The following is a 26,878-nucleotide window of genomic DNA, read 5'->3' as shown; positions in this document are numbered from 1 at the left end:
GCCCATACAGGGTGAGGCGGTCCGTCCGGCAACTACTTATCCTAGGTGCAGTTGCCTGACTGACCTGATGGTAAGGGGGCGCCGGAGAGCTACAAAGTCCAAACCGGAAATTGGAAAGCGGGATATACATAAATCCCTGCTGAGAAGAACCGGGGGGCAACCAAACAACCCCGGTTCCTGATATATTGGTGGCAGAGGTGGGATACCCAAATATATCCCCACTGCAATTCTTGACAACATGTATTCAAGCTCTCTAGCAGTCGCAAATCATGCAGCTGAGGCGACGAAAACTAAATCTCCGAGCACGTCAAAATACTCGGAGACCACCCGAGCATGTTTGGGGAGACCCGAGCAACGAGTATACTCGCTCATCACTAGATCCAACACATCCCACAACCAGTCTCCATTTGAGCCCACCAAGTGTGTAACCTTGATCTAATAAAAATCCGAGCTTGGGTTTCTCTCATATGTCAGTCCTAGAATGTGCAGCTTGCTGTGGTTATGTCCATTTTCCTAAAAGGAGTACCTCCCGCTGCTAAGCTCTGTGCCATTTCTGTGACATTAGGTTTAGTACTTTTTCTTTTGTTATCTCTTTTATTCCATGTAATTGTATACATCATACTGTTTTGTTCTCATGTTGTATCATCTTTGTGTTTCTGAAATAAATATATATATCATAGAATCATAGAATCGTAGAGTTGGAAGGGACCTCCTGGGCCATCTGGTCCAACCCCCTGCTCAAAGCAGGATTCGCTAAATCATCCCAGTCAGATGTCTGTCCAGCCTCTGTTTGAAGACTTCCATTGAAGGAGAACTCACCACTTCTCGTGGCAGCCTGTTCCACTCATTGATCACTCTAACTGTCAAAAAGTTTTTTCTAATATCTATTCTGTGTCTCCTCCCATTCAGTTTCATCCCATTGCTTCTAGTCTTTCCTTGTGCAAATGAGAATAAAGTTGATCCTTCTACAATGTGACAGCCCTTTAGATATTTGTAGACAGCTATTAAGTCTCCTCTCAGTCTTCTCTTTTGCAAACTAAACATTCCCAAATCCTGCAACCTTTCCTCATAAGACAGGGTTTGCAGACCGGTCACCATTCTGGTCGCTCTTTTCTGAACTTGCTCCAGTTTGTTGATGTCTTTTTTAAAATGTGGTGCCCAAAACTGGACCCAATATTCCAGATGAGGTCTGACCAAAGAGGAGTAGAGGGAAATAATGACTTCACGTGATCTAGACTGTATGCTTCTGTTAATACATCCTAGAATTGCATTTGCCTTTTTTGCTGCTGCATCACACTGTTGACTCATATTCAGTCTGTGATCTATTAGTATACCCAAGTCTTTTTCACATGTGCTGTCACTTAGCCCTATTCCTCCCATTCTATATATGCTTTTTCCATTTTTATTGCCCAGATGTAGTACTTTGCATTTCTCCCTGTTAAAATCCATTCTGTTAGTTGCTGCCCACTTCTCCAGTTTATTTAAATCTTTTTGAATCCTCTCTCTCTCTTCTCTAGTATTAGCTATCCCTCCTAGCTTTGTGTCATCAGCAAATTTAATCAGTTTACCCTCAATTCCTTCATCTAAATCGTTGATAAAGATGTTGAACAATACAGGGCCCAGGACAGAGCCCTGTGGTACCCCACTTGAGACATTCTTCCAACTGGATGTGCAGCCATTTACGACCACTCTTTGGGTCCGATCACTAAGCCAGTTATGAATCCACCTAACAGTTGCCTTGTCCATTCCATACTTAATCATTTTTTCAATAAGGATTGTATGAGAGACTTTGTCAAATGCTTTGCTGAAGTCAAGATATACTATATCTACAGCATTTCCTTGATCCACCCAATCAGTGATACCGTCATAGAAGGAAATTAAGTTAGTCTGACATGACTTATTAGTTACAAACCCATGCTGACTAACTTAATAATAGTTAATAATAGTTAATAATAATAATGTAATAGTTCTGTTCCTCTTGCTCTGTAAACCGCACCCTTAAGTCATATGCAACCTGTAACATCCAGTCGGCCTGTATAAATGAATGGTGGTGGCAACAAGTAATTTTTTTTGTTATTGTGGAGCTAGCAGTGACCATACGGGGTATATATATATATTCCATGTGTTGGAATGTGAGGTATATACACTGTGGTAGGGGCCGGGGATGGGGGGTGGACCGCTGCTTACCAGATGAGGCAAAGACGAGATGGAGACAGATTCCACTTGTAACAGTTCCGGATTTAATTCGTCGTCCTCCTGACGACCACAACCATGCACTGCAGCTTCTTTACAGCACTCTATCTCCAGGCCCGGGTACCTGCACCTTTGCTCCAGTCGAAGTAATGTCCCTCGCGGATCTTTCGCTGGGGCTGTCCTAGACCAATCTACCGCCAGCGCTTCACCTGCCCGAGGTCATCATCCAATTGGTACCCCCGGGGCCTCGTCTCTCCTGCAGTCTGTCGAGTCAGGGCCACCCCCCTGACTGTCTCTTCACTGTCAGTCCCCTGGTCGAGCTCTTCCACTGTTTCTGGTCTTCTCTCTTGTATCTTCCTTTCCTGAGCTCCTCCCGGGACTGGCCTGTCTGGAACCCCAACCAGTTCTTTTTATCGCCTCTCACTGGGGAATTCCCCTCTTGGGTTTCTATCTCCCGCCCCATGACTAAGCGTTTTCTTGAGCCATAAGCTGATGTTCAGTCCTCAACTACTCTCCCCTGCCATCTTGTGGTCATTTCTCGGTACTACACCCTCCTATCTACCTTTCCCAGCTGTCACCCTTCTACTGCCAGTCACGTCTGTCCGTCAAGTCACCTTCCCCACACTACCATACGTTCACTGTCAGTTCCCCTAGTAGTGAAAAGAGCTGCGGCCTCGTCCATCACTGGTCAGTCGTTTGCGCAATTGTCCTGATGATTGGAAGCAGCGGAGTTGCATCCTCTGTAAATTGGTGGCAGCGGTGGGATCTCTCCAGTGTTCTCCCTGATAGATGCAAAACTCAGAGCAGTCACTCTTCTCCAGAAGGTGAAGTGCACTGGGGGTAGATTTTGATCTAAATACTCCCCCACCCAGCTGGATTTCAATAAGGAGAGTGACTCCAGGACATGGGCATTTTACACAAAACTGCATCCAAGCAGCCCGAACTGTGCACTGATGAGGAACAACAGATGTCTGCAGAAATGTCATTATGGAAAGTCTGAACAGCAATGGAGAAGAGGATTGATATCCTACTCCCCATGGTGAGTCTTTCAGTAGAGTCTTGGACCTGTGATTCTCCTCCTTGCCATTCCCCCATCTCTTGGGTGAAGTTTGCAGAATGGACAATGATGGAAGGTTAGTATACGGCAGGAGTGAGTCATGGCTTCTGCTGGAGACTGTTATTATCTTCAATGGAGAGCTGAGCGGTGTGAGATGGATCTGATGCTTTTGGTTTGAGTGGCAACCTAAGTCACAGGTCATCAGGTTTTTACATGTGGCTGTGGTGATATGTCCCCGTAGGCGCTGGTCCCCCAATGAAAATGATTCCTTTTATGTAGAAATCTGATTTGCCAGTCATGAGAAATCTATCATAAAAGTCGTATGGCGTCCTGGAGTATTGTCCTACAGGATCCTCAGTAGCCGAATCTTCGCAAGGAGAACAGATACTTCCTGAGACATTGTGAAAATGGACAATGAAAATGTCTGCACACTTTCTGGCACCATTATATTTTCGGACTTATGTTTGGCACCACAATGTTTGACGATGATCACCAATAGTCTGAGCTGATTCAGAAAATTTACCTGAAGGTCGATCATATACTGTAATATAATCCTTTAGACACAATAAAATTGAACAATCAGCTGAGCCGAAGTCTTCGAAATCTTCAGATAAAATGATGGGATGGAGAGGTGTAATAAGCTGGGAGAGGAGGACGTGCTGCCTCGTCAGTAAGGATAGAAAAGGTGACCGTTCTCTGTCACACGGGAAACACAAAGCTGAATTATCCGCCGTTCCGAGAACTTCTCCTAGAATAATCACCATTGATCAGCCCCAGAAAGTCCACAAATCACACGGGAGCAGAGGGCTGCCCATCGGGCGAGTGTTTCTCATGCTAGTGGTAATCAAATCCAGTTTATCTAAGAGACAGAAGTTCAGACAGGTTTCTCACGGTATTCAACCCTTTATTGAACCATAAAATAGCGTATATAGGGAAATCAATAAGGTTACGGAGAGGAGAGCCACCGGCTGATACGAGAGTGCAATGATTATCCATAGGGCTGTCATCTTAGGATGAGAAATATATTACGGTACATATAATAAGAAAATGCATTGTAGATACTTATCACTTATTTATGCCGCATTTTGCTCAATAATGGTTTTATTTCCTTGAAATCCGAGGTCTTTGTTCTCAGGTATTAAGCTCCATAACTCAAGAGTACCAAGTCAGGGAGTGGAAGGTGCTGTGTGATACTCAGTGACTGGACGTGTAAGGGGTCTAAAACTAAACTAAGGGACTCCAATGTAAAGGGCTTCAAGAAGATATTTTAAATGTGGCCAAACCGCCTGATGTTGGTGGAATCGAATGACCATGCCTCCAACTCATGTATTGCTGGAGAAGATAAGGATCAGGCGCCCTCCATAAGCCTCTGCCGGATGAGTATGGTGTTAGATTTCTCTACTTTCCTGTAGAGAGTTCTGGAATATTCTGTAGAGTTCCTCTCTATGGAGGAGTAAAGAGAGGCAGGTGACTGCCATATGAGCGCTTGCATCCCAAAAAGGATTATTGGAGTCGGGAGAGGCAGGTGTCCACCACATGGGCTCTCACCAAACCATAAGCAAGGATTAGTGGAATCGGAAGAGGTAGGTGTCCACCAGATGAATGCTCGCCAACCCATAAGGAAGGATTATTGTCACCACTAGGATCTTACCATACACAGCACATAGACATAAATCAGATCATACTGGAATCAGCTGACCACCAGAATACATTTCATATGTGGTCACCTTGTAAATGCTAAAGAGAACCCCACTTATTATTTTCTCAAGAAAAGTTTGTGTGAGTTGAGTTGAGCGAGTGTGAAATGAATCCTGGTCCTACAAAGATCACAAAAGACACATTACAAGTCTCCATAGTCCTGTTGCTGGGGATCTGATCATTGTTACAATTTACAAAACCCCTTTGAATTTCTCCATTTTCTCCTTCTTCACAATGAAATGGAAATTCTCATTATAATCTGAGACAACTTGCAACCAACCTGAGTGGATAACAAGTAGCACTAACGGGCAAGACAATGAACCTGAACCAACTGGAGCATGGACCTTCCAATGGTGGCCCCCCATCAATACCCTGCATCGGACATGCACTCCTCTCCGGGGTGCACAATACAATATTCTGAAGTGACCATTTTGAATATCATGGCGCCAAAAGAAAAAGAAATACTCCAAAGTACTCTCTCAAATGTATTATTCTAGAAGACTACAAAAAGTAGCTTATCACATTAGCTGATGAGTATTAAAAAAGAATTGGACTTCCAACAACCTCTGCAGAAATTAATGGTATATGTGGATGCTAGAAACCTTGTAACATTTCTTATCAGAATTCTTTCTCTTCTTATGAGCCACTTCTTCCTCCCCTGGCTCCTGCTTGTCGCAGTGTGGTATCTCAGCCATGGAGAGCAGGAATCTCTCTATAGGATGAGCTGTGTATAGAAGACATCATGTCAGCATGTCAGCTGATCTCCCAGGAAAACTGGATAAAATGCAGGACACAGATCACATAATGGCCAGATATAGTGTTACTCCTCGCTTACACACCAGACAGATTATTCTGGAAAGTTACCCTATTAGTCCTGAATCCAGAAGGCACTTTACTTGTGAGTCCAATTGCTCCATCCAAAAACCTAAGAACAAATTGGAAACTTCTCATCTAATATCTGTTACAAACAATTTAACAAAAAGAAACAAAACTTCTCCAGCTAAGAACATTTTAATGGCGTCTCCTAGTTCCATGAAACCTTCCTAGAATATAAAATCTAAAATAATAAAAAAAGAAGTCTGATCTTAGACAGAAAGCGGGATGAAAAAGGAGCTGCAGCATGAGATCAAGACGATGTAAGGGCAAGAATACAACAACCCTAATTCACCTGCGCTATTGAAAGAAGACTCAATTGTAGCACAGAAAGGAACAGTAGTAGGTCTGTGAACTACTTCCAATGAAAGGACTGTCGACTGCAGCTGCCCAACCTCAAAGTGGGAGAATCTTCACAGCAATGTGACATGTATACATAATATATGCTGGACTGGCCGCACTTAGCTACGTTCCCATGAAGTGAGGAAACATTACCCAGGACCAACTTTATCTTAGACTCTATACTTTTCAATGTTATTTGTATATTATTAATTGTAGAATTAGTGAAGTCTTCAGCCTGAATACAAGTCATGGTCGCGGATCCACCCGAGTCCTGCAGGTCAGCATAAATTGCCACAGGCTGCCTGTGCGCGTGCCGATGTATCGTCAGCACAATCTGATTGTCGGCCTATTAGGTTATACAGTGGGGAAAAAAGTATTTAGTCAGTCAACAATTGTTCAAGTTCTCCCACTTAAAAAGATGAGAGAGGCCTGTAAATGACATCATAGGTAGACCACAACTATGAGAGTCAAAATGAGAAAACAAATCCAGAAAATCACCCTGTCTGATTTGGCAAGACTTATTTTTCAATTTCATGAATGGCCGCAACCGCTGTCTAAGAAGCAAGTGAGGGCATTTCTTGGGAATGTGAGATATCGCCGGTTATCCCAAACTTCGCCACGATTGCCGTACCATTAACGGACCTCCTCCTCGGTGGAACAAGGCCATCTGTGGTAAAATGGGCTACTGACACAGAGAAGGAAATTCAGGAACTCAAGCGGGCTCAGTGTAGGCATCTGGTCCTGGTCGCACCAAACTTAAAAAAGGAGTTTGTGTTACAGACCGATGCTTCAGAGGCTGGATTAGGAGTGGTACTCTCACAGGAAATAAAGTACTGAGCCGAGTATTATAATACTGCTCCTATGAACAAGAATATAACTACTATAATACTGCTCCTATGAACAAGAATATAACTACTATAATACTGCTCCTATGAACAAGAATATAACTACTATAATACTGCTCCTATGTACAATAATATAACTACTATAATACTGCTCCTATGATCAAGAATATAACTACTATAATACTGCTCCTATGAACAAGAATATAACTACTATAATACTGCTCCTATGAACAAGAATATAACTACTATAATACTGCTCCTATGAACAAGAATATAACTACTATAATACTGCTCCATATGAACAAGAATATAACTACTATAATACTGCCCCTATGTACAAGAATATAACTACCATAATACTGCCCCTATGTACAAGAATATAATTACTATAATACTGCTCCTATGTACAAGAATATAACTACTATAATACTGCTCCTATGTACAAGAATATAACTACTAAATTACTGCTCTTATGTACAAGAATATAACTACTATAATACTGCCCCTATTTACAAGAATATAATTACTATAATACTGCCCCTATGTACAAGAATATAACTACTATAATACTGCTCCTATGCCCAAGAATATAACTACTATAATAATGCTCCTATGTACAAGAATATAACTACTATAATATTGCTCCTATGAACAAGAATATAACTACTATAATACTGCTCCTATGTACAAGAATATAACTACTATAATACTGCTCCTATGAACAAGAATATAACTACTATAATACTGACATTATGTACAAGAATATAACTACTATAATACTGCTCCAATTAACAAGAATAAAACTACTATAACACAGCTCTTATGTACAAGAATATAACTACTATAATACTGCCCCTATGTACAAGAATATAACTACTATAATACTGCCCCTATGTACAAAATATAACTACTATACTACTGCTCCCTATGTACAAGAATATAACTATTATAATACTGCTCCTATTTACAAGAATATAATTACTATAATACTGCCCCTATGTACAAGAATATAACTACTATAATACTGCTCCTATGCCCAAGAATATAACTACTATAATAATGCTCCTATGTACAAGAATATAACTACTATAATATTGCTCCTATGAACAAGAATATAACTACTATAATACTGCTCCTATGTACAAGAATATAACTACTATAATACTGCTCCTATGAACAAGAATATAACTACTATAATACTGACATTATGTACAAGAATATAACTACTATAATACTGCTCCAATTAACAAGAATAAAACTACTATAACACAGCTCTTATGTACAAGAATATAACTACTATAATACTGCCCCTATGTACAAGAATATAACTACTATAATACTGCCCCTATGTACAAAATATAACTACTATACTACTGCTCCCTATGTACAAGAATATAACTATTATAATACTGCTCCTATATACATGAATATAACAACTATAATACTGCTAATATGTACAAGAATATAACTACTATAATACTGCCCCCTATGTATAAGAATATAACGACTATAATACTGCTCTTATGTATAAGAATATAACTATATTACTGCTCTTATGTACAAGAATATAACTACTATAATACTGCCTCCTAGCTGTGAGGTTGTGTGTCAGTGGTTCTCCTGATGTCTGGAGCAAGCCCAGGGAGGGGCCACCCTGGGCGGGGAAGCTCCCCTGGCAAGGCCCAGGCTTCCCGGCCAACACTGGGACTAGCCTCCCAGGCTTCTAATGGGAATGTTAATCCCAAAGCCGCTGTGAGTCCAGTGAATGCAGCGAGTCAAAGCTGCAGCAGTTCTATGAAGAAGGAAACAATTGTGAGTAAAGTTTTGGGAGGAAAACCTTCTCCAGTTCCAGCAAAGAAGCAAGAAGGCAATGTGTCAGTGAGTGATGGAAACCAGCTGAATGTAAAGTCTTGTAGCTCCCCAGTCAGTAAGCAGCTCCTGCCAGGTGCACAGGTGAGATCGGCCCCAGCTGTGCAGACCAGCTCTCCTGCTTCCAAGCAGAGACGGACGTCTTTGGAAAGGCAGACAATGCAGGAGAACCTACAGCAGCATGGCAGTATGGCGTGCTCAGGACGCACACGGTCACAGTCAGGTGGCAGCGATAAACCTGCTGCGGAGCCTGCATCCAGCCAAGGGGCCACAAAACCATCCGTGGTGGACCCGCACAAGACTGTGTTCAAAACCCCTGTACCCGTGGTCAAGACTAAGCCTGTGGAGCCGGCGCGTGCACCCGAGCTGCAGCTAGCAGATGAGATACCGGGACTTGTCCGAAAACTGGGTGAGTTACAGCAGCAAAAAAAAGCGCTGCAAATGGAAGTAGACTTTATCTATAACCTAAAGACCACTAATCCTGCCAGTAATGACGTGTATGACCTGAGACTGAACACACTGGGTGTACAGCTGGCGAGTGTTGTGCAGGACACTGATTCTGTGCTGGAGAGCATGGGGCCCCTGGCAGAGACCTACAGGAACAGCGAGCGGTTCGCCTCCTATAAGCAGGACTGTGCTGTAGAGGCCAGGACCCCTGATGTTCACGACGGGACCCCCCAGCAGCGGACACGGCCAGTGTTACAGGCTGCCCGCTTCTGCTTCCAGGAGGGAAAACAGCTGCAGCAGCAGGCAGCTCAGTGTGAACAGGAGCATACACTTCAGACTGCAGCAGAGGCACCACAGGTCCCAGAATGCCCCACACAGGAGCAGGACAGTATATGTGAGACTATTTGTGTTGATGAGGCTGAGGCAGCCGAGTGTGAACAGGAGCACACACTGCAGACTCCAGCAGAGGCACCACAGGTCCCAGAATGCCCCACACAGGAGCAGGACAGTATTTCTGAGACTGTTTGTGCTGATGAGGCCGAGGCTGAGGCTGAAGCACAGACTGTGGCTGGTGATGCTGTGCCCATGGGGTCGGGGGTTGGAGGGGTTTCACATGCTGTATTGGACATCGCACTGTCTGATAATAATGATGCTGCTCATGATAATGTGCATGATATGTGTGATTATCCCCCTTTGCCATCCAGTCCACAAGGTGTGACAGCCCCCCTGCTGCAGGCCCTCTCCCTGTCAGTCAGCCCAGTGTGACCCGGCAGGTGCCCCCCAGGAATGCCTGGAGCCGCGGCGCCCCATCCTTCACTTCCAGCGCCAGGTATACCGGCCAGACATTCAAACGCATTAATGTGGTGCGGTTTAAATACATAGGTGCCAAGGAGGATCTGCCACAACGCAGGTATGTGGTGAGAGAGCTGCTCTGCGGCCAGATGGGGTTTGTAGCAAAGGAAATACTGGCAGTGTCTAATCTTCAGGACAGGCAGGGCTACGAGGTCAGCTTCAAACTCATGTCTGACCTGGACAGATTCTGGGCTAATTACCCAAGTTCAGAGATGCTGAGGGCTGGAATAAGTTTGTGTTGGTTCCTATCTCCAGGCCGGACACTGTCACAGTGAATATCACGTTCTGGAATGAGGCCGTTCCTCCACAGGACATCGAGGTGTGGCTCCGGAGACACTGTGACCTCGTCTCTGGACTCACCAAGGTCAGAGATGAGGATGGTATCTGGACAATGGGGTGGTGGGTCTTGGTAAAATTGCGGCAATGTGATAACATCACTGCCCACTTACCCAACTCCTTCTTCATTGGGAGGGAGAAGGGAAGGTGTTATTATCCAGGGCAACCCAGAAAGTGCTTCAAATGTGGTGGGAAAGGTCATCTGGCTAACGCCTGTACTGTGGTGAAGTGCAGTCTGTGTGGGGCAATTGGCCATGTCGCTGCAGACTGCCGGGACGTCAGGTGCAACCTCTGTGGTAGGATGGGCCACCCTCACAGGGACTGTCCAGACGCCTGGCACAACATCTGCAGAGTCTTCCCTGATGAGTTAGTGATGACAGGGGCAGAGGCTCAGGAGGATGAGGATGTGGTGGCAGGGACACATGAGGAGGAGTGTTTAATGTCAGGAGAGATGTTGACCAGCTCAGATGCCCACCAGGAGTCCACTCAGGCAGCACCAGAGAAGCAGGGTGCAGAGGGGAACATGGAGGTCGTCCATCAGGTCCAGCAGCCTCAGATAGCCCCCCCTTCAGCATCGCTGTCTGTATCTGATGACTGGAGCATTAATAATAATAAAAGGAAGAAAAAGAACACATCCTCCCGTAAACCTGAGGCAGAATATGACACTGGTCAGAGTGCTAGTAAGAAGGTTCAGAATTCTGCAGGAGTGATGGTCGTGTCCAACAAGTATGGAGTTTTATCTGAGTCCAATGGTGACGATTATGAGGAAGAGTTGAGGAAAGTTGATGCTGAGTGTGACAGGGACATAGAGGACCATCCCCCGCCAAAGCGGAAGCCCTTATCTGTGGACCCTCAGGTAGAGTCTGACATGGACACCAGTGGTGGACAGAACATCTCTGACTCATGATGATGGCTGTTACTCTGCTCCTTCTATATTGTGCTGTGATGGCGGGGTTCTCATTGACAGTGACCTCGAGCAATGTGAATAGCATTAAGCTGAGGAGAACTAGACACACGGTGTATGAACATCTCAAGTATCTGGACACAGATGTCATCTTCCTGCAGGAGACACGACTGACATCTCTGGGGCTTATGAGAGAGGCTGAGAGGGAATGGCGGTCCGGTCTTTCTTTCTGGTCACTGGCTGTGGAGCCTTACGCCGGGGTCGCTGTCCTGTTTAACACCAATGATGTGACTGTGCATAGGATGACGGAGGTGGTCATGGGAAGATGTCTGGAAGTCACTGTCCATGGGAGGCGACTCCGGCTTATTAACATCTATGGGCCACAGACAGTGACGGACAGGATCCAGCTGTTTAATGACGTCAAGCCTTACCTCTTCACTTCTCTTCCAGTGGTGATGGCGGGGGACTTTAATGCCATAATGACATCAGGTGACAGCTCCTCGGGCAGGGCAGTGACCAGGGACGGTAAGGTCCTACATAACGTCATAATGCAGGCAGGATTGACCGACGTTTTCACACAGGGTGGGAGACAGCCAAAATTCACATATTCATGTTCCAACAGGAGCAGTAGGATAGATTTTGCTTTTGTCAGTCCTACTGAGGCTGTCGGCGCCCTGAGTGAGAAGGTCGTCCCTTACTCTGATCACCTCGCCTTGTGCTTCTCTTTGGGTTCCTCTAACCGTCCGGACATTGGTAGAGGGTTGTGGAAGCTCAATTCCAGTCTCCTGGATGATGCCTATGTTCAGAGCCGTGTTCACTCCCTTATCCAGCTTCATCTAGACAGGGTTGACTTCTATGACAACATGACCGACTGGTGGGAGGACGTCAAGGAGGATATCAGATCCCTCTTAAAGAGACTGTCAGTTAATAAAGGGAGGAATAAGTACAGCCAGTACCTAAAGCTGCGCAAAGAATTGGAGTCACTGTATTCGGCGGGCGGGGATGACAAAGTGAAGATCGACCGGCTGAAATCTGAGATAAAGCAGTATCAGTATAGCAGGTATACCTCCCTGGTTCTTGAACGGGATTATGGGTCCTTAGGGGCCCCTGATCCCTTTGAGAATTGCAGGGAGAGGGTGGCCAAAAAAATGGTCACGGGTCTCATTGACTCCCAGGGTGTATTGCAGGATTCACGGGAGGGTATCCTGGAGGTGGTGAGATATTACTATGCTGACTTGTTTCAGAGGAAAGTTTTGGATAAAGATAAGATGGCTCAATTCTTGGAGGCAACTCCAGTGCCTGATACTAATGATCTGGACTTTTCTCCTTTGACAGCAGAATTAACGGTGGAAGAAGTTAAGGAGGCTATTGATAAGTTGCATCTGAAGAAGGCACCAGGTCCAGATGGTATAACGGCAGAATTTTATAAGAAATTCAGAGACCTCCTGGCTCCAATTCTCGTGGATGTGTATAGAAATTGTCTAGAAAATCACCTGATGCCTCCATCCATGAGGGTGTCCTCGTTAATTCTGCTGTCTAAAGGTAAAGAGCCGAGTGACATCAAGAACTGGAGGCCGATTGCCCTCTTGAATGTGGACAGGAAGATTCTAGCAAAGATCCTGTTTTCTAGGTTAGTCTGTTTGTCCCCAGCACTGTTGGCAGGCTCTCAGTTTGGCACAGTAAAAGGGCGGAACATCTCTGGAGCAGTCATCTCGATACGAGAGATGTTTGAGAGATGTAAAGCTCTGCGGTGTGGGAGATATGTTGTTAGTCTGGACCAGGCTAAAGCCTTTGACAGGGTTGATCATGACTATCTGTGGGCCACTTTGTCAAAGTACGGTATTCCGGGACAATCTGTGGATTGGTTGAAGACGCTGTACAGAGAGGCGGTGAGCTTTCCTCTGATTAATGGTTGGCAGGGTGACACTTTTGGAGTTGGGGCGGGGGTGAGACATGGCTGCCCAATGAGTCCGCTCCTGTATGTTTTTGCCCTAGACCCATTTCTGAGGTCACTGCAGGAGTGCGATTTTCAGGGGGTGCCGGTCCCCCACTGCCCGCCTCTGAATGTTGTTGCCTATGCGGACGATGTGGCACTGGTGATCTCCAATCCTTGTGAGGTGCAGATGTTATCTGCGTCCATCAGAAGCTACTCAGAGGCCTCCGGGTCTCTGGTCAACCTTGAAAAGAGTCAAGCTCTGTGGACATTAGATACTGAGCACAGCTTTGATCTGCCGCAGTTTTCCAAAGCCTCCACCCATATTAAGATCCTAGGGGTTAAATTTGGGAGGGATGATAATGCCACGCTAAATTGGGAGGAGAAATTGGAAACCGGAAATGCAAAGGTTCAGCGATGGAAGAACTGGAGGCTGACCTACAGAGAAAGGGTCACAATGTTGAAGACTTACCTGGTCCCCGTTTTCTTGTATGTCTCTGTCATTTTCCCTTTGCCAGAATCTTTCTCAGCGAGGCTCTTCAGCCTGTTCTTCCAGCTCTTGTGGGGGAATAGGATGAACCTGATAAAGAGGGGAATAACATACCTACGGCGGAGAGAGGGTGGGCTGGATATGTTGAATCCAAGGGTTTTCTTTGACTCCTTGTTTCTAAAGGTGAATTTTGGGAACATGGACTCAAGCAGTAGCTCCCTGTGGGTAAATAGTATCAGATACTGGATATTGCCTTTTGCAGAATCTTGGGTGCGGGGCGGCAGTCTCAAGAGGAGGAGATGGACAGGTGACCACCTCCCCCAGTATCTGGACTATGGTCTGAAGTGTGTTAGGAGGTGGGGACTGGAGAGGTCTTACTTTGAGAGCAGTACGAGAAGAGACCTGTATGCTCGTGTATGTAGGACTTTCTTCTACTCTCCACTGGCCCTGAGAGATTGTGTCACCACCACCCTGCAGGAAAGCCTTAGGTTCCTAAACGGGAAACGGCTACCTCCTAAACTGTTTGATGTCGCTTGGCTTTCACTGCATAGTCGGCTCTTTGTCAAAGGGAACCTGAAACATCTGTGTGTCTCTGATCGGACGTGTCCCCTTGGTTGTCAGCAGGAGGAGACTATGGAGCACTTTATATGTGATTGCTGGGGAGGGAGGAAGATCTGGGAGGAAGTGTCAGATAATCTAAAAATCCCCAGACTGCGGACCCTGACATAATCTATGGTGTCCCCTCCACTGTTAGTAACATCAACAGAGAGACGATGTACATTATAATCAGTGTCATCAAATACTATCACTGGCACATGAGAACCCGGGTGTCACTGCACAATGAGCCGTTCGATCACACCGCTGCCGCCAATCAGGTTATGTCAGAACTCCGGTGGATAAAATCACTGGAAGTTGGAAGGAGTCCAAGAAACATAACGTTATGGAGAAACGTAAAGTTCAGTTAGAAAATATGATAATGTTTTTTTGTTTTTTTTTCCCTCTAACTTTCTTTTTCCATCCCCAGGTGTGGACACTTTAATTTATTTATGAATATGATCTGATCATTAGTGCTGCGTATATATTACCTAAGTGGTTTGTGTTTTGTAATACTGGATGATTTTTGTTTTATTATAATTGTATTTATGTTTGGGTTTTTATAATAAAAATTGCCCCTATGTACAAGAATATAACTACTATAATACTGCCACTATATACAAGAATATAACTACTATAATACTACCCCCTATGTATAAGAATATAACTACTATAATATTGCTCCTATATACAAGAATATAACTACTATAATACTGCTCCTATGTACAAGAATATAACTACTATAATACAACCCCCTATGTACAAGAATATAACCATTATAATACTGCTCCTATTTACCAGAATATAACTACTATAATACTACCCCCTATGTATAAGAATATAACTACTATAATATTGATCCTATGTACAAGAATATAATTACTATAATACTGCTCCTATGTACAAGAATATAAGTACTATAATACTGCCCCTATGTACAAGAATATAACTACTATAAGAATGCCCCTATGTACAAGAATATAACTACTATAATACTGCTCCTATAATTTTAACAGCTCTATGTCCTCATTGTTGTGTCGCTTCTCTTCTGTCTCTACACACAGTGTACTTTGCTCCTGTGCATTTATTGTCTAATACTGCTCCCTATGTACAAGAATATAACTATTATAATACTGCTCCTATATTCAAGAATATAACTACTATAATACTGCTCCTATGTACAAGAATATAACTATAATACTGCCCCTATGTACAAGAATATACTATAATACTACCCCCTATGTATAAGAATATAACTACTATAATATTGCTCCTATATACAAGAATATAATTACTATAATACTGCTCCTATGTACAAGAATATAACTACTACAATACTGCTCCCTATGTAAAAGAATATAACTACTATAATACTGGCCCCTATGTACAAGAATATAATTACTATAATACTGCTCCTATGTACAAGAATATAAGTACTATAATTCTGCCCCTATGTACAAGAATATAACTACTATAAAAATGCCACTATGTATAAGAATATAACTACTATAATATTGCTCCTATGTACAAGAATATAATTACTATAATACTGCTCCTATGTACAAGAATATAACTACTATAATACTGCTCCTATGTACAAGAATATAACTACTATAATACTGCCCCCTATGTACAAGAAAATAACTACTACAATACTGCTCCCTATATACAAGAATATAACTACTATAATACTGCTCCTATGCACAAAAATTATAACTACTATAATACTGCTCCTATGAACAAGAATATAACTAGTATAATACTGCCCCTATGTACAAGATAATAACTACTATAATACTGCCCCTATGTACAAGAATATAAGTACTATAATACTGCTCCCTATGTACAAGAATATAACTATTATAATACTGCTCCTATATTCAAGAATATAACTATTATAATACTGCTCCTATATTCAAGAATATAACTACTATAATACTGCTCCTATGTACAAGAATATAACTACTATAATACTTCCCCCTATGTACAAGAATATAACTACTATAATACTGGCCCCTATGTACAAGAATATAATTACTATAATACTGCTCCTATGTACAAGAATATAAGTACTATAATTCTGCCCCTATGTACAAGAATATAACTACTATAAAAATGCCACTATGTATAAGAATATAACTACTATAATATTGCTCCTATGTACAAGAATATAATTACTATAATACTGCTCCTATGTACAAGAATATAACTACTATAATACTGCTCCTATGTACAAGAATATAACTACTATAATACTGCCCCCTATGTACAAGAAAATAACTACTAAAATACTGCTCCCTATGTACAAGAATATAACTACTATAATACTGCTCATATGTACAAGAATATAACTACTATAATATTGCTCCTATGCACAAAAATATAACTACTATAATACTGCTCCTATGAACAAGAATATAACTAGTATAATACAGCTCTTATGTACAAGAATATAACTACTATAATACTGCCCCTATGTACAAGAATATAACTACTATAATACTGCTCCCTATGTACAAGAATATAACTATTATAATACTGCTCCTATATTCAAGAATATAACTACTATAATACTGCTCCTATGTACAAGAATATAACTACTATAATACTGCTCCTATGTACAAGAATATAACTACTATAATACTACCCCCTATGTATAAGAATATAACTACTCAAATATAACTACTATAATACTGCTCCTATGTTCAAGAATATAATTACTATAATACTACTCCTATTTACAAGAATATAACTACTACAATACTGCTCCCTATGTACAAGAATATAACTACTATAATACTGGCCCCTATGTACAAGAATATAATTACTATAATACTGCTCCTATGTACAAGAATATAAGTACTATAATACTGCCCCTATGTACAAGAATATAACTACTATAAGAATGCCCCTATGTACAAGAATATAACTACAATACTGTTCCTATGCACAAGAATATAACTACTATAATACTGCTCCTATGTACAAGAATATAACTACTATAATACTGCTCCTATGTACAAGACTATAACTACTATAATACTGCCCCCTATGTACAAGAATATAACTACTATAATACTGCCCCCTATGTACAAGAATATAACTACTATAATACTACCCCCTATGTACAAGAATATAACTACTATAATACTACCCCGTATGTATAAGAATATAACTACTATAATATTGCTCCTATATACAAGAATATAACTACTATAATACTGCTCCTATGTACAAGAATATAACTACTATAATACTACCCCTATGTTTAAGAATATAACTATTATAATACTGCCCCTATGTACAAGAATATAACTACAATAATACTACCCCCTATGTATAAGAATATAACTACTATAATATTGATCCTATGTACAAGAATATAATTACTATAATACTGCTCCTATGTACAAGAATATAAGTACTATAATACTGCCCCTATGTACAAGAATATAACTACTATAAGAATGCCCCTATGTACAAGAATATAACTACTATAATACTGCTCCTATAATTTTAACAGCTCTATGTCCTCATTGTTGTGTCGCTTCTCTTCTGTCTCTACACACAGTGTACTTTGCTCCTGTGCATTTATTGTCTAATACTGCTCCCTATGTACAAGAATATAACTATTATAATACTGCTCCTATATTCAAGAATATAACTACTATAATACTGCCCCTATGTACAAGAATATACTATAATACTACCCCCTATGTATAAGAATATAACTACTATAATATTGCTCCTATATACAAGAATATAATTACTATAATACTGCTCCTATGTACAAGAATATAACTACTACAATACTGCTCCCTATGTAAAAGAATATAACTACTATAATACTGGCCCCTATGTACAAGAATATAATTACTATAATACTGCTCCTATGTACAAGAATATAAGTACTATAATTCTGCCCCTATGTACAAGAATATAACTACTATAAAAATGCCACTATGTATAAGAATATAACTACTATAATATTGCTCCTATGTACAAGAATATAATTACTATAATACTGCTCCTATGTACAAGAATATAACTACTATAATACTACCCCTATGTTTAAGAATATAACTATTATAATACTGCCCCTATGTACAAGAATATAACTACAATAATACTACCCCCTATGTATAAGAATATAACTACCATAATATTGATCCTATGTACAAGAATATAATTACTATAATACTGCTCCTATGTACAAGAATATAAGTACTATAATACTGCCCCTATGTACAAGAATATAACTACTATAAGAATGCCCCTATGTACAAGAATATAACTACTATAATACTGCTCCTATAATTTTAACAGCTCTATGTCCTCATTGTTGTGTCGCTTCTCTTCTGTCTCTACACACAGTGTACTTTGCTCCTGTGCATTTATTGTCTAATACTGCTCCCTATGTACAAGAATATAACTATTATAATACTGCTCCTATATTCAAGAATATAACTACTATAATACTGCCCCTATGTACAAGAATATACTATAATACTACCCCCTATGTATAAGAATATAACTACTATAATATTGCTCCTATATACAAGAATATAATTACTATAATACTGCTCCTATGTACAGGAATATAACTACTACAATACTGCTCCCTATGTAAAAGAATATAACTACTATAATACTGGCCCCTATGTACAAGAATATAATTACTATAATACTGCTCCTATGTACAAGAATATAAGTACTATAATTCTGCCCCTATGTACAAGAATATAACTACTATAAAAATGCCACTATGTATAAGAATATAACTACTATAATATTGCTCCTATGTACAAGAATATAATTACTATAATACTGCTCCTATGTACAAGAATATAACTACTATAATACTGCTCCTATGTACAAGAATATAACTACTATAATACTGCCCCCTATGTACAAGAAAATAACTACTACAATACTGCTCCCTATGTACAAGAATATAACTACTATAATACTGCTCCTATGCACAAAAATTATAACTACTATAATACTGCTCCTATGAACAAGAATATAACTACTATAATACTGCCCCTATGTACAAGATAATAACTACTATAATACTGCCCCTATGTACAAGAATATAACTACTATAATACTGCTCCCTATGTACAAGAATATAACTATTATAATACTGCTCCTATATTCAAGAATATAACTACTATAATACTGCTCCTATGTACAAGAATATAACTATTATAATACTTCCCCCTATGTACAAGAATATAACTACTATAATACTGGCCCCTATGTACAAGAATATAATTACTATAATACTGCTCCTATGTACAAGAATATAAGTACTATAATTCTGCCCCTATGTACAAGAATATAACTACTATAAAAATGCCACTATGTATAAGAATATAACTACTATAATATTGCTCCTATGTACAAGAATATAATTACTATAATACTGCTCCTATGTACAAGAATATAACTACTATAATACTGCTCCTATGTACAAGAATATAACTACTATAATACTGCCCCCTATGTACAAGAAAATTACTACTACAATACTGCTCCCTATGTACAAGAATATAACTACTATAACAATGCCCCTATGTACAAGAATATAACTACTATAATATTGCTCCTATGCACAAAAATATAACTACTATAATACTGCTCCTATGAACAAGAATATAACTAGTATAATACTGCTCCTATGAACAAGAATATAACTAGTATAATACAGCTCTTATGTACAAGAATATAACTACTATAATACTGCCCCTATGTACAAGATAATAACTACTATAATACTGCCCCTATGTACAAGAATATAACTACTATAATACTGCTCCCTATGTACAAGAATATAACTACTATAATACTGCTCCTATATTCAAGAATATAACTACTATAATACTGCTCCTATGTACAAGAATATAACTACTATAATACTGCTCCTATGTACAAGACTATAACTACTATAATACTGCCCCCTATGTACAAGAATATAACTACTATAATACTGCCCCCTATGTACAAGAATATAACTACTATAATACTGCTCCTATGCACAAAAATATAGCTACTATAATACTGCTCCTATGAACAAGAATATAACTAGTATAATACAGCTCTTATGTACAAGAATATAACTACTATAATACTGCCCCTATGTACAAGATAATAACTACTATAATACTGCCCCTATGTACAAGAATATAACTACTATAATACTGCTCCCTATGTACAAGAATATAACTACTATAATACTGCTCCTATGTACAAGAATATAACTACTATAATACTGCTCCTATGTACAAGACTATAACTACTATAATACTGCCCCCTATGTACAAGAATATAACTACTATAATACTGCCCCCTATGTACAAGAATATAACTACTATAATACTACCCCCTATGTATAAGAATATAACTACTATAATACTGCCCCCTATGTACAAGAATATAACTACTATAATACTACCCCCTATGTATAAGAATATAACTACTATAATATTGCTCCTATATACAAGAATATAACTACTATAATACTGCTCCTATGTACAAGAATATAACTACTATAATACTGCCCCTATGTACAAGATAATAACTACTATAATACTGCCCCTATGTACAAGAATATAACTACTATAATACTGCTCGTATGTACAAGAATATAACTACTATAATACTGCTCCTATAATTTTAACAGTTCTATGTCCTCATTGTTTTGTCGCTTCTCTTCTCTCTCTACACACAGTGTATTTTGCTCCTGTGCATTTATTGTCTATATACTATACTTATAATTATATGTATAGTAGCAGTATTACTCGTCTTTGTACTCGTCAGTTATTTGGTGCAGATTGTTGCAGATTGGCCACGTATAAAGCACAGACATCATAACTTCATCTATATACTCGCAGATTTACACATATATTCATTTAATGAGAGACGCATCTGTTGTTCTGGAGCGTGTAGAATAAGGGCCCGGTCTTGTGCTGCCTGCCTGGAGCCCGTAAATAACGAGAAATGCTTACTTTAAATGCAAGCACCAGAGGAGTTCATGCTGAATGGAATTCAGTGATCTATAGAGTGGGTTTATTGCCCTATCTAATTGCTGTTCCTCAGAACAAATTGAACTATTCACAACTGGGATCTGTGGAAACAGACAATGGTTTACGTGTTGTTCTACTTCAGCCAGTGGAAGCCGAGCACAAAACTTCCTGCATTTTGAGAAAAGCACAGTAGGTAGAGCTGAGTGAACGTGCTCGACAATAGACTATTATCACTCGAGTATCATGGTGCTCGGATGTGCTTGTTACTCGGCGAATATAGGGCAGTGCTCGATGTAAAACTTGATTCCCCTCCCCGCATCTTTGGTGCCTGTTACGCAGCCAATAAGCATGTAGGGATTGACTGTGAATCACTGTGAGGTCGTAGCCATCTTGGTTGTTGCATTACTATGATTGGCTGGACGTTTGACATCAGCAGAGGTTATAAAAGGACGAGGCCACCTGGCTCAGCACACTGACGCCATTGCACAGCTCTATGACGCTTCATATTGGAGGGAGAGAGTGCTTGTCCAGGACGGTGTGTGTGCACAGCATCACGAAGCTGAGCCATCATACTAACAGCCCTTCTAATGGTTAATCGTCTGTTTCACATAAAATCTGCAGTTAGCCTAGAGAGGTAGAGAGAGTCGCAAGAGCAGCGAGCATGACAGAATCCAGTCTGTAGGCAGGGATTAGGGCTGTGCAGTCTGTTGGTAAATATAAAGCTGCAGCTTTTTTTTTTTGGGGGGGGGGGTGAAAAAAATTTAATATATTTTGATCCATCGTATTACGTGATTTGTGTTCACTTTTTTCTGTTATATAACAGTATTCCATGGTCAGGGGTACATTTCTGTGATCTATAAAACTTAAAAAAGCATAAAAAGATTTATCAGTCTTAAATATCTCAGCCATACAGTGTCACATGTTCTGTGGTACATTTCTATGATATATAACATTCCAAAAAAGTGATTAAAAATTTTGCTTGATTAAATTCTCACCCATACAATATTATGTGCTTTGTGGTACGTTAATGTGGTATAATCTGGTATATAACACTCCAACAGCATTGAAACATTTTTCTGGATTGAATTTGATTGTCATCCATACACTTTTGTGTTCTTCTGTTACAATACGGTGCAATAAACTCCCCATTGCTGTAGGTGACCAATTTTTTCAAAACCTCAAAAGACCTAGGAATTACAAAATGCGTAAGACATGCATTAAAGGACAGAGAAGTGTTGATGATGGTGCACGCTGACGTTGAGGACGTCCTACGCAGGTGCAACTACGCCTGTTGATGGAGCACAAGAAACAAGCCCATTCATGACACTGGTTCTTGTCCCACTTTGCAGGGAGGTATGGTACACCACTTCTGTGAACTTGTGGTTGGTTGGATAGCAGATAATGCTTCAAACAGGCTTGGCAGCACCACCCAGTCTTCCACACAGTCCAGTCTCAGCAGCCTACAGTCTGGATCACTTAATCCTCACCCTGATCCTCTTTTCTCCCACTATGTTGAGTCACAGGAGACTAGTGAACTCAAACTAGGACACTCTGAGGAACTCCTTACAACATTTCTTGATTGTGGCCTCTCAACCTGCATGCTCCAAGAGGGACAGGAGGACATATTGTTTAGTGATGCACAAAACTTAAAACAGCCACAAGAAGATGATGGTGGGGAACGGAAAATTTTGGCTGAGAAAGATGATGATGAGACACAGTTGTCGCTAATTCTTGCTGTTGTTAAGCCAGTGTGGGGAAATGGGGGGGCCAGCGGGCACCCAAGCCCCTAGCTGGAACCGCATGGACCAGTGATCGTCCCTCCTCACATAAACGTGAGCATAATGCTACTTAGACAACACAGGGTTAGGGTAAAACAGTATTGCAATGCTTTATTGAACCACAAAATAGGCAGATAACACATAGAACAGTCTCACCCTTCCGCTGACCCGCCGGGATAATGGCAGATGTTACGTCAGAGCTCTCAGGGTCGGCTACCCAACCTGTGGTACACACACAGAGAGGAGGTAACGACAAGCATAGGGAGATGACAGTCCATAGAGTCCATATGAGGTCCAAAGCCAGCTGACATGAGTCACCACCTGGCCAATCCAAACATCTCCATGGAGCCAGGCAACAAGCGGGTGACAAACATGGCTTTCTCCAAACGTATCCATGTTTCAGCGATGGTCAATGGAGCAGATCTGTATCCTTCCAACCAGAGCCAAAAACTCTGAGGTTGTTTCCTGTAGCATGATAGATCCATGTCCCTCTTTATGGTGCCATGATGAATTGGCTGCAGTACTGTCTCTCGTCCATTGGGTGTTTTGCAGAATGTCCGGTTGTGTCTCTCTCTGTCTCTCTTTCTCTGAGTCTCTTTATACAGAGGTATGTAACCTATTTTTAGATTTACCCAGTGTCCTTCAGTCCACCCTAAATGATAAGGAGAAGAATGGTGACAACCAAGTTGCCTTGTTTGATTATGTAATCTATTTGCATATATTTTGCTCCTCTGTTTTACAAATCAACAAACTATCTGGGCTAGACAACGTATAATTAGCATATCAGTAGACCTCACTATTTCATCAGGGATAAGAGCACACTATGTTATATCAAATATCAGTTTACAAGTCAATATTCCAGGCTTACACAAACAAAAGTCTGTTTTCTTGACCAACCAGAAATGAACACTTAAATCCAAAAGCCAACATACAGATAAAAAAGCAAGTCTTCTTGGTTTGCTAAACATAGTCCTCTGGGTAATTAATATATAATCTTGTTTCTTCACAGTCAGGAAGTCAGGAGGACCAGGGGGCTGGGGTGGAAGACAAGGTGGTGGATGATGAAGTCTTCGACCCAATGTGGGAAGCTGTAATGGAGAGTGGGGCCAGCAGCGCTGCAGGGGAGGGATCAGTAGCACTGAAAAAAACAGGAAGAGGCAGTGGAGTGACCAGAGGGAGAAGGTGGGCAACTGATACGCAGAGCACCGACACGCCTGATTTTCTCCATGAAAGAGCTAGGTGTTTCCCAGTCTGGGACTTCTATTAACAGAGTTCTGAGACAAACAAAATGGCCATTTGCAACCTGTGCCATGCTAAGATCAGCAGAGGCCTGACCACAAAGACCCTAACCACCACCAGCATGATCAAACACATCATCTAAGCACTCGACTCAGTGGGCCGAAACCCTGGGTCCATGATCGGTGCCATCAGGTGACACCACTGACTCATCCCCTGTGCTGGGTGCTCTGCAATCCCTAATTCAAAATACTGGTGCAGATGCCTACTGCCCTGAACCTATCCTTGCACATCCTGGCTTACAATCGTAAGGAAATTCCAAATCCTTGTCCCAGCACAGCGTTCAGCTGTCCCTATCCTAAACCTTGTAACAAAAGAGAAAGTTTGCAGCCAACAACCCACAGGCCCAAAGACTAAAAGGACACATTTCCAAGCTGCTTGCTGTGGAAATGTTGCCGTATCGGCTTGTTGACATGGAGAATTTCCACTGACTTCCCTTGGTACTCAGTCCCCAGCTGCCAATTTTTTTTCCAGTGTGGCGACCCCGCTTTGAACCAGCATGCGTTCAGGAACATAACCTGTGCCTTTACCAACGAAATTACTGGGATTGTCAACATAAAGAATGACATGTGGACAAGCACATGTGGCCAGGGATGCTACATTTCGCTGAGAGCACACTTGGTGAACATTGTGGAAGCTGGGGCCGAGTCACACCCGGCATGGCACATGTGCTTCTGACACCAAGGAGTGCTAGCCCTACTTCTATCAGGGCTTACTCCACCTCCTACAGCAGTTCCTGCACCCTCTCCTGCTGCTCCTCATCCAGGGCCGCCATCAGGGCATTACTGTCCTGACTGGCGTATGGAGCCCGGTGGGCAGAGAGGGCTCGCATCAGGCCCGGTCTCCTCTGCTCACAGGGCCCCTACCGGCAGGTAAATCGGGCCCTTAGCGCAGCGCTGTGGGCGGCAGCTAAATGCTATTGACATGCGGGCCCGCCGGCCCACACGTCAATGGTTAACAGCCGCCAGCTAATCGGAGACTGGCAGCTGACGTCAGCCGCAGCGCGCACCTCGCCGGCTAGAGCGCACTTCAGCAGCTTGGAGGGACAGAGCCTCGCCCACCGCTGGAGCGCGGCCAGGTAAGAAGAACTTGTTTGCTTTTTTTGTTTGTTTTTTTGACAGCGCCGATCTGGGGGGCCCGGGGTGGAATGCTGGACATAGGGCAGAATGCTGGACTGGGGCATAATGCTGGATGCTGGGGCAGAATGCTGGAGACTGGGGCAGAATGCTGGAGACTGGGGCAGAATGCTGGAGACTGGGGCAGAATGCTGGAGACTGGGGCAGAATGCTGGACATGGGGCAGAATGCTGGAGACTGGGGCAGAATGCTGGACATGGAGCATAATTCTGGACATGGGACAGAATGCTGTAAACAGGGGCAGAATGCTGTAAACAGGGGCAGAATGCTGGAGACTGGGGCAGAATGCTGGAGACTGGGGCAGAATGCTGGAGACTGGGGCAGAATGCTGGAGACTGGGGCAGAATGCTGGAGACTGAGGCAGAATGTTGGACTGGGGCAGAATGCTGGAATGGGGCAGCTTGAAGGGACAGAGCCTCGCCCACCGCTGGAGCACGGCCAGGTAAGAAGAACTTGTTTGTTTTTTTGACAGCGCCGATCCGGGGGGCCCGGGGCGGAATGCTGGACATAGGGCAGAATGCTGGAGACTGGGGCAGAATGCTGGAGACTGGGGCAGAATGCTGGAGACTGGGGCAGAATCCTGGACATGGGGCAGAATGCTGTAGACTGGGGCAGAATGCTGGACATGGGGCAGAATGCTGTAGACAGGGGCAGAATGCTGAACATGGGGCAGAATTCTGGACATGGGGCAGAATGCTGGAGACTGGGGCAGAATGCTGGAGACTGGGGCAGAATGCTGGAGACTGGGGCAGAATGCTGGAGACTGGGGCAGAATGCTGGAGACTGGGGCAGAATGCTGGCGATTGGGGCAGAATGCTGGAAATGGGGGCAGAATGCTGGACACGGGGGCAGAATGCGAGACACTGGGCAGAATGGAGACACGGGGCATGATTGGAGACAGATGGGTGTTATGAATGGGTTGCCGAGGAGGAAATAAAAAACAACACAAGCTAAGTCTCAGAAAACCAAAGAGGTTGGTAACTATGCAGACTGCAGACCCCTGATCCTAACCATGCAACTAGCAGCAGTCGTGGAGCGTTCCTGCGGTGGTCCTAGATGCCTCGTCACAACCGGAGAGCTAAATAAGCCAAAAGCAGGAAAACTAACTGCCCCAGAGCAGACCCCAAAGGAAAGACAGCCCCCCACATGTATTGACGGTGAAACAAGATGAAAACACAAACAAAGGCAGGAAAATAGGCTGAGCAAA

General features: G+C 42.1%; 1 protein-coding gene across 7 annotated transcripts in view; it reads right to left on the bottom strand.

Moving 5' to 3' along the window:
- Positions 1 to 26,878, bottom strand: part of DIAPH2 (diaphanous related formin 2) — a 1,634,550-nt gene that overhangs the window by 688,413 nt on the left and 919,259 nt on the right. The window contains exon 24 of one of the 7 annotated variants that reach the window (XM_073589848.1): positions 23,325 to 23,891. The exons of the other annotated variants lie outside the window; for them this stretch is intronic. Coding sequence (XP_073445949.1) covers positions 23,554 to 23,891 — 338 coding nt within the window. The 3' untranslated portion in view covers positions 23,325 to 23,553. Of the gene's footprint in view, positions 1 to 23,324; positions 23,892 to 26,878 lie in introns of those variants that run through there. 7 annotated transcript variants of the gene reach the window in all.

This window comes from Dendrobates tinctorius, unplaced genomic scaffold (genome assembly GCF_039654945.1).
Source record: "Dendrobates tinctorius isolate UK_male_01 unplaced genomic scaffold, ASM3965494v1 ptg000114l, whole genome shotgun sequence".
Classification (NCBI taxonomy): Eukaryota; Metazoa; Chordata; class Amphibia; order Anura; family Dendrobatidae; genus Dendrobates; species Dendrobates tinctorius.
This window is presented reverse-complemented; position numbering and strand designations above follow the sequence as displayed.